Genomic DNA, 8,673 nt, shown 5'->3' on the forward strand with positions numbered 1-8,673 from the left:
CTGTCCCCATTGGCTCCTGACCCCTGAGCGTCCAGGCTGAGGCTAGCTGCCAGGGCAGTGGGCAGGTAGCCAGTGAGGTGTGGAGCTGGGCCGGGCCTCCGCCTGCCCTGAGCAGAGCCCGGCCTGGAGCAGGGGTGAAGGCTCCCTATGTGACTGGCACATTTGTGTTCTCTGCCTCCGTTTCCTCCTGCCAGATGGGGGTGTTGCCTCTCTTGCGGGGCTTGGGGGGGGTGCAAGTCTGTGTGGACACCCAGGGAAACAGGCCCCTCTCCACCCCTTTCCTAGGGAGCCCCAGGTGCTGGCACGGAGCCCATCCGCCGTTTTGCCTCAGGGCCTGCACCACCCTGCAGGTGGGCCGGCAGAGGGTCTGAGTCAGGCTCTGGGTGGCCTGGCTCTGTGGCCTCGGGCTGGCCCTGCCCTCTTTGAGCCTCAGGGTTCTCATCTGGCCAAAGGAGACAGAGTCCGCCCCACCCCTGACGCAGGTTGTAGAGAAGGGAAATGGGGTAAAGGGGGCGCTGGTTCTGAGCACAGTGGTTTTACAAAAACTGAAACCATCCGCGCCCACTCCTTGCGCTCTCTCCCTGGGAGAGACTGCGGAGGGAGGAGGGGGCACCGCCCACCCCACCGGGCGGGCACCGGCATAGGTGTGGGGAAGGGGTGAGGAGCATGTCCTGGGCTTGGACCCCGGCCAGGCAGATGACCAGCGGGAGGCCTCGGGCAGGTCCTGGAGCCCCTGGGCCCTGCTCTCTCCCCTGTGAAGCTGGCGGGAGTGCTAAGAGCAGTGGCTTTCTCAGGTCGCAGGAGGACTGCCTGGCTTGGAGGTGGTCGTCAAGCGTCCCTCCCCAGTGGCCTTTTCTTGGGACCTTGGCTACTGGGGAGGCATGGCTGGGGGGCTAGTGGCAAGGCTGCGTGGAGTGGCTGGGCAGCGGCCATCCTTGGGACAGACCAAGGGGTTGCAGGGCGGGGGCCATGGGTTGGCAGGGGTCTCCAAGATGGTGGCCAGAGGGCACGGGGCCCCCTCAGTCGTTCGTCAAGTTCTGGATGCATTTCCAGATATCCGTGTGATTCCATGCTGCGCCGGGACGGCAGCGCACGCGATCTAGAGAGGGACCTGGGCGTGCAGGCTTTGCTGCAGCTGGCCTGTCTGCACCCCCGGCCAGCAGGGCTTGGGGGACCTGGGAGCTGGGAGGGCGGGAGGCGCCAACAGCGCCGGGAGCCGCGGCCTGGACCTCTAAGCTGCCCCAGCCTGCAGCATGTCCTTGGGCGAGCCGGCCAACCTCTCTGGGCTATACAACAAGCGGAGGCAGCTTGTACACGAGCGGGAGGAGCCTCCCAGCGACTTGGGCGTCTGGCTCTGATCTCGATCCAGGCCTCAGATAATTGTGGATGGCTAGCACCTCAGCGGCCGCCTTCTCAGGCCCACGCTCGAGGCTCTGCGTCCTCTGAGCGCAGCTGCGGATGCGTGGTGTTCTCAGCCCCGCAGGGCACCCCGTTCTGTCCAGCACGGAGCTGTCATCTGCCTCCTGTTCTTGCTCTCACTAGGCGTGACACTGGGCGGGGGAGAGCTGGGGCTCCCACCTCTGGGGCAAAGGGGCTGCCTGCCTCGCTCAGGGCTGCGTCCTGTGGGTGCCCGCCCCGCCCCCCGGGCTGCCGCAGCTCCCTGGGGAGCTGAAGCCTGTGCTCACCCTGCACTGGCGCTGTCAGCCCGCACTGCCCCCGGCCCCGCCCCGCTGCTCTGGGGACGCTTCCCTGCCCAAGCAGGGGCTGCTCCGGAGTTCCTGAGCTGGGTGCTTCGCAAACGCAAGGCCATTTACTTCTCACCAAGTGTGCCCACAGCTGTCTCTGGGCGAGGGAGCTCGACGTGAAGTGCTTTGCCCGAGGTCCCAGTGACCCAGCTTCAGGTCCACCTTCCTGAGCCTGGAGCCCGGCCCCGGCCGCCGCCCTTCCAGCGCCCTGAGCAGGGCCGACTGTGGGAAGACAAGGCGAGACCCGGGTCTGAGCTGGATCACCTCGTGGTCAGCCAGTGGGGGCAGGCGGGCCGCCTGGTTGCCTGGAGGCCGAGCGTGAGCTACTGTGCGGGCCACCTAGGAAGCCAGGGCCAGCTGGGCCAAGCTAGCAGAGGCAGGGCGCTCACTGTAGGGAGGGGATTGTTCTGTGTGGGTAGGTCGATCCTGGACAGCTGGCAGGGGTAGAGAAGGGGAAGTTCATGATGCCCAGGCTGGGAGTGGTCGGTAGAGGCTGAGGACACAGGACTCTGTGCTGGACCGTGGGCACGTGGCTGTTTGGACGGCTGGGTGACCAGTAAGTCCCTTCCAAGTCGCGGTTCGTGTCTGGGCTTCAGTTTCTGCAAGGACACCCCCCACTCAGGCCCATCTGATCTGCCTCTTCTCTGCAGATCAGATCTCTTGGCTATGAAGGGGGCAAAGACTCGGGATGGGGTTCCTGGGTGAGTTCCCTCACTGCCCTCTCCATCCATCTGCTCATCTGGCCGCCTGTCCATCTGTCCAGCGACCCCAGCAGCTAGAGCAGTGGAGGGAGACAAGCAGCGCAGGGGGACGCAAGCGGCATAGCCAGCTCAGAGCAGGCCTGCTGCCTGGCAGGAACTTGCAGTGAGCCACCCACAGCCCATCACAGCCCCCGGGCGACGTTCCCGGTACCCGCAGCCCCTGGGGCGGATGGTCCCGTTACCCCGCAGCCCCTGGGTGGACGTTCTCGGTACCCGCAGCCCCCTGGGAGGACGTTCCTGCTATCCTGTTCCACACAAGAAGTGGGGACAGGGACACAGGCTACTCAGGGATCCAGGCATCTCCCACACTGGATGCTCCGTGGTGGCGGGAGGCTGGGACCCCGATCCCACAGTGCCTGGAGCCTGTTATAATACCAGGGGGTGCAGAGGAGGGCCTCTGCTCCCCACACACCAAGACTGGCCTTCGACAGTGACGGTCACATTGAGCGAGGATGGCCTGCTCCCAGATGCTCTCGAAGGCCTCGCCCACTCCAGGTCTCTGGGGCTCCAGGCAGATGCGCTGCGGTGGGGACTGCACCCACCACACCCACTGGCTCACTGAGCCCTACCCCCAGGTCATGAGCATCCTGCTGTTCGTGGAGCACACGGTGGAAGTGGCCCGGGGCAAGGCTTCCTGCAAGTCCTCGCAGATGGGCTACCTCAGGGTTGGTAGGTCAGGGGCCCCGGGGGTCTGGGAGTGGAGGGAGGGCGGGGGACAGAGGAGGGCCCTGCCCATCCCACTGGGCTCCCTCTCTTGGAGCTGCCGGTGTTTCATATGGGGACATGTCAGCTGCCCCCAGGTCCTAGGTGGTGAGAGTGGATGAGATGGTGTTTGCAAACCCAAGCGGCTCCTAAGAGCGCGGCGCTCTGCCGAAGCCCGCCCCTCTGCCTGTCTCCTGAGCAGGTCCCAGCGCCTCCCTGGGGGCCTGGCTGCATCTCCCTTGGGCTACCCCAGCCACCATGCGCCAGCCATACTGACCACACCGGGCTGCCCTGTGTCAAGCCCTGCCTGGAGCACCCCTGCTCTGGGCCCAGGCCGAGGCCCGAACTCACAGCTGCTTCACAAGCTGCCAGAGAAGACCCTCCCCCGCCCGCACCCCAAGTTCCTGAAATGCTCTAGGCTGTCTTTGCAGCCTTGAGACTGTGGGCGGTGGGAGGGCAGGGCCCGGGCTCGCTCTCACTGCCCACACTGGCGGTTCTCGGTGTGGCCCCGCACTGCCGGGCCTCAGCTCTGCCCTCGCCCCCAGCCGACCTGCTCGCCAGCTTCCTGCTCATCACCATGCTCTTCGCCATCAGCCTGAGCCTGCTCGTCGGCGTGGTCAAGGTGAGGCGGGAGGAGGGCCCAGGGCGGCTCCCCTGCCCCGACCACCCCACTGGGCAGTGCTGGTGCCCAAACGGGGTGGGGTGGCCAGTCCAGGAGGCCCGCATGCTCCCTCGAGACCTTGGGGAGCCTGGGTCCCCGCGGGATGGCCCGGTGGGCTGTGCTGATCGTGGTGCCCGGTGTCCCCGCTAGGGGCCCACAGGCCTGAGCCTGCAGGGCAGGGGAGCCCCAGAAACGGGGAGGTGCTGTGTGAAGTGGGGTGGAGGTGCTGGGCTGCTCTCAGAGTGCCCGGTGCAGAGGGCAGTGCCCGGAACCCCGAGGGAGCACGCCTGGGTGCTGGAGAGGGGCCCACCGGGGAGACTGACCCACAGACAGACGGGGCGTCTAGTGTGGCAACGAAGGGGTCCTCAGCCCCGCAAGGCTGGTTGAGAACGAAGACAGGCTGTGGCCCAACCTCCTGCCACGGAGGACCCGGCTTGTCCCCGGCTTGTCCCCCGCTTGTCCCCGGCCCGAGAGGCAGGAGGCCCGGGGCAGGAGGCAGAAGTGCTGTCCGTGCAGGCAGCAGGGGTGAGGGCTGCTACTTCGCAACATCTCCCTTGCCTGAGGTGGCACCGTGGATCCCCGGGCGAGAATGTGCCCACTGGCACCCCTGCTTCCCGGGACGCTGGCCTGCGCAGGGTGCTGCAGGGGTTCCTGCTCAGACTCGAAGGTCCCGCTAGAAAGCTGGGGCAGGCCGACCCCGAGGCTGAGATTCGGCTGCCCCTGGGGAATTCGAGATGAGCACCTGAGCCCTCAGACATCCCTCTACCAGGTGTCCCGGCGTGTGTGCGTGTGCATGTGTGCAGATGTGTGCGCTCATGTGCATGCATATGTGCGTGTCCATGCATGTACGTGTGCACTCATGTGTGTGCGCATGCCCATGTACATGTGCATGTGTGCGTGTGTGCATGCATGTGTGTGTGCGTGCGCGCGCGGGGCAGGCACTGGTCACTGCGGCCACTTACTTGCAAGTGAAGGAGGCACTCCCCTGCAGCCACCCCGGGCTCTCACCAGCACTTGGCTTTGGGGCCGGCCGGTGCTGAGGAGGGTCTCCTGCTCACACTTCCTGGTCTCGGCCCACGATGGCCCCTCTGCCTCCAGACACTGCCCTGTGCCCCAGCTTGCTCTAATCACATTTCCAGAGCTGGCCCTGGTGTTCCCACCTCCGGGAAGTCCTCTCTGATTCTGTGTCCTCTGTGGAACGGACATAGAGTCTGCCCTTGTCAGGTTCTCGTGAGAGAGTGGTCAGGAGCCCTGGTAGATGGGGTGGGCTTACTCCTGCCTCTGCGCAGGGCCTGGGTCTTACCCTCTCCCCATCCCGTCCCGAGTGTAGACCTGCACGGGGCCACCTTGGTGGCGGGGTGGGGGGGTGTTGATTAGGTAGACGGTTGCATTTTCCTGGGTGGGAAGCGCCTGCTCTGGGGTGGCTTGGCCGTGTGCGAGGGCCACCCTGCAAGTGCCACCTGCCTTCCAGAGCCGGGAGAAGTACCTGCTGCCCTTCCTGTCCCTGCAAGTCATGGACTACCTGCTGTGCCTGCTCACCCTGCTGGGCTCCTACATCGAGCTGCCCGCCTACCTCAAGTTCGCCGCCCGCCGCCGCTCCGTGAGGACCACGCGCTCTGGGGGTGGGCGTGGGCTGCCGAGGGAACCCCTGCCCCTGGGGTCCTGAGCCACCTGGTGCTCCCCTGTGAAAGGCTGTGCGGTCACGTCTCGTCACTGAGCCTGACGAGGACCGCGAGGGGACACACCTGGCACTTGGCTAGTACTCAGTGCCCTGAGTGCCCCACGGGGTGCGCACCACGGAACCGCGGGCAGTGCCCTGAGTGCCCCACGGGGTGTGTGCTGCGGAAACGTGGGCACGCTGAGGGGCACCACAGGAATAGGCACTTCCTCTTCCATGCCAGGCCTGTCTGTCCCTCCTCTGCCATCACGTGGAAAGCAGGAGGGTGGTGGTGAGGGTCATGGAAGAGGAGTATCCCCAGTGGGGTGCAGGAAGGCTGCTGCCACCATGAGGGGTCCCCCATCAATTTATACTTTCCCCGACCCTTGTCCTGTGTCATGCAAAGGCCCGGCCTGGATCTCAGTGGGCTCCGCTTCAGTCCCAGGTCTGCCACACTCAGTGTGGACACCCGTGGCCCACGCTGTCCACACTGGCCTGGTGTGGGCGGTGTCTCCTGCAGAGACGACTGTTATGAGGGGCTGCTGTGCCCCGCCGTGACAGGGCCTCTCACCTCTGGCCCGTGTCCCCCACCTCTGTTCCCCAAAGGGCCCCTCCAAGGTCCCCCTGCTGACCCTGCAGCTGCTGGACTTCTGCCTGAGCGTCCTGACCCTGTGCAGCTCCTACATGGAAGTGCCCACCTACCTCAACTTCAAGGCCATGAACCACATGGTGAGTCTGGGCCACACGCTGCCTGTGGGGCCTCAGGCAAGCCCCTTTGCCTCTGTGAGCCCCATGGTTCTGGGCTTGGCTCCCTAGGTTGGTGGAGACCTGTAGGAGGCTCCTTGGAGAGGGGACGTGTGGAGGGCGAGCTCTCAGCGAGGCACCTCGAGGAGGGCATGCGTGGGACGGAGACAGGGAGGGCCTGAGCAGCACTGTGGCATTAGGGGCAGCCTGTCTGGAGCCCCAAGTGTGAGCCAGCCAAAGAAACGTGAGCTCGGGGTGCTGCCCACCACATCCCTCCAGAGGCTGTGGCCTCGGCCGTGCACGGCTGTGGTTTCAAAGTCTCCGAGGCACATGCACGCTTAGCTGGGCAGGGATGGCCCCGGGGTCTGTGACGTGGACCGCTGTGTCCCTGAAGCTGGCTAGAGGGGAGGACCCTCCGGCATGGCGGCCGCTCACACGCCATGTGCCATCCCAGCTCTGCACTGCGTGGCCTCCTCCCCTCTCGTTTTCCCAGCTGTGGGCCCGCGCCCCGGCCTCTGGCAGGCTAGGTTCTGATGCTCTGGGCCGGGCATGGTCAGATGCGCTTGGGGACCAGACTCGGGCCTCCCACGCGGTGCTCCCTGAGGGTGGCCACACAGGGCCGCACGTGAGCGCTGGTAGCTTGCCTGTGTGTCCCCGAGAGAGGAGCAGGGGAGAGCCGCTAGGCTTCGGTGAGCTCCCGGGCCGTGGCACTTGCAGCTGCCGCGGTCCATGTGTCAGCAGCGAGTTGCCCAGTCCAGCATGCCCTCGGCGGGGTGAGGGAGATAAAGCCCCTGCTATGAAGGGACAAGGGTCCCTGACCGTGCGGGGACATTCACACATGGCCCAGAGTGAGTCGCCTTGAGCCGGCGTCTGGCTGTAGGCCCCGGCAGTGCCCTCCCAGTGTGGGGGCATCTGTGGCTCCTTTAGGCGAGGCAAGAGGGCCCTGGGCTGATGTCTGGGCAGCCCGCAGCCACCAGGTGGGCAGTGTCCCCTCCTGGCAAGTGCAACTGGGTGGCACCAGCACACCAGCTTCCCTCGGCCCACACGCCCGTCTGCGGTTGGGGCAGCGACTGCTCCCCAAGCCGCCAAGCAGTCCGCCGAGGTGCTGGGCACGCCCGCCGCTCCTGCCCCTGCCCCTGCGTGTGTGTGTGCGTGTGCGTGGAGCACGCGGGTGCTGCTGGAGCGCGTGAGCCCCCTGGCCAAGGGGTTGACGGCCACGTGTGTTGCAGAATTACCTCCCCAGCCAGGAGGGTGCAGCTCACAGCCAGTTTGTCAAGATGATGGCCGTGTTCTCCGTGGTCTTCATCACCGTCCTCATCCTGAAGGTGAGCGCCTGCTTGGCTCCAGGAGGGCGGAGGCCCTGCACGCCAGGTCTGGCCTCGGCCCCCGTGGCCTCCTTCGCTGCCCTTAGCTCTGTTCTCCAGCCCTTGTCACCCTGCTCCCGGGCTCCCCTCACCAGGGATAGTCAGGCAGGACCCGTGGCCTGTGGCCACAGAGAAGGGCATTCCTTGGGGCCCCCCTGCCAGAAGAGGGGGTCTGAGCAGCAGCTGACCCTGCCTTCTGGTGAGCCGTCCCCTGGCCGGTCTCCGTCCCGGTGCCTCGTTCCAGGTCTACATGTTCAAGTGCGTGTGGAGGTGCTACCGGCTCATCAAGTGCATGAACTCGGCCGAGGACGGGGCCACCACCACGGCGTTCCCGAAGGTGAGCCCACTGCAGCCAGGCACCCGGACCTGCTGGCAAGGCCCTGCCCTGGTTGGCCCTCGGTTCTCGTTTGTGTGACGCGGTGGGGCCATGAGAAAGGGGACGCGTTTCAGCACTGGCGCTGGCCGCTGGGGCCCTGGTCCCCTCGCTCAGTCAGCCGTCAGCGTCTGACTCCCCGACCCACAGCTAATCCCAGGTACCGGGTACCGGGGAAGCTGAACGGCCCCGCCCTGGGAAGCCCGCGACCAGAGTGAGCCCAGACAAAGTGCAGCGACAGCCCGGCGTGCGGCTCGGGGACAGCTGGCCGCAGCCGGGTAGAGGCCAGGCTCCCGCAGCTGTCGGCCATGCGGACCAGTCAGCTGGGAAGGGCTGGGGTACTTAGACGCTGCTCAGCGGGTGACAGGGAAGTGGCCCGGTCACAGTAGGGGGCGCGCTCCGCCCACCCGTGACATGGGATGGCATTAGTCAAGATGCTTTCAGTCGTGGGCGGCACAGACCCACCTCCATCAGACGGAGGTGCAGAGGAGCTTCCCCAGCTCACAGCCTCCAGGCCTGCTCAGGCCCGCTCAGGCTCGGCCCAGGCTTGGCTCAGGCCTGCTCAGGCTCGGCCCAGGCTCGGCTCAGGCTCGGCTCAGGCCCGCTCAGGCTCGGCTCAGGCTCGGCTCAGGCTCGGCTCAGGCTCAGCTCAGGCCCGGCTCAGGC

The 8,673-nt window shown here is 66.2% G+C and overlaps 1 protein-coding gene across 2 annotated transcripts in view; it reads left to right on the top strand.

Annotated features, from left to right (window-relative positions):
- LAPTM5 (lysosomal protein transmembrane 5) overlaps positions 1–8,673 on the top strand; it is a 27,120-nt gene that overhangs the window by 10,196 nt on the left and 8,251 nt on the right. The window contains exons 2-8 of one of the 2 annotated variants that reach the window (XM_027767182.1): positions 2,396–2,446; positions 3,082–3,175; positions 3,754–3,830; positions 5,341–5,469; positions 6,133–6,255; positions 7,500–7,595; positions 7,879–7,971. In XM_027767182.1, the coding sequence (XP_027622983.1) occupies positions 2,396–2,446; positions 3,082–3,175; positions 3,754–3,830; positions 5,341–5,469; positions 6,133–6,255; positions 7,500–7,595; positions 7,879–7,971 (663 nt within the window). The remainder of the gene's footprint in view (positions 1–2,395; positions 2,447–3,081; positions 3,176–3,753; positions 3,831–5,340; positions 5,470–6,132; positions 6,256–7,499; positions 7,596–7,878; positions 7,972–8,673) is intronic. The other variant, XM_006165689.3, reaches the window with a different exon arrangement.

This window comes from Tupaia chinensis, unplaced genomic scaffold (assembly GCF_000334495.1).
Source record: "Tupaia chinensis unplaced genomic scaffold, TupChi_1.0 Scaffold143993_1, whole genome shotgun sequence".
Lineage (NCBI taxonomy): Eukaryota > Metazoa > Chordata > Mammalia > Scandentia > Tupaiidae > Tupaia > Tupaia belangeri.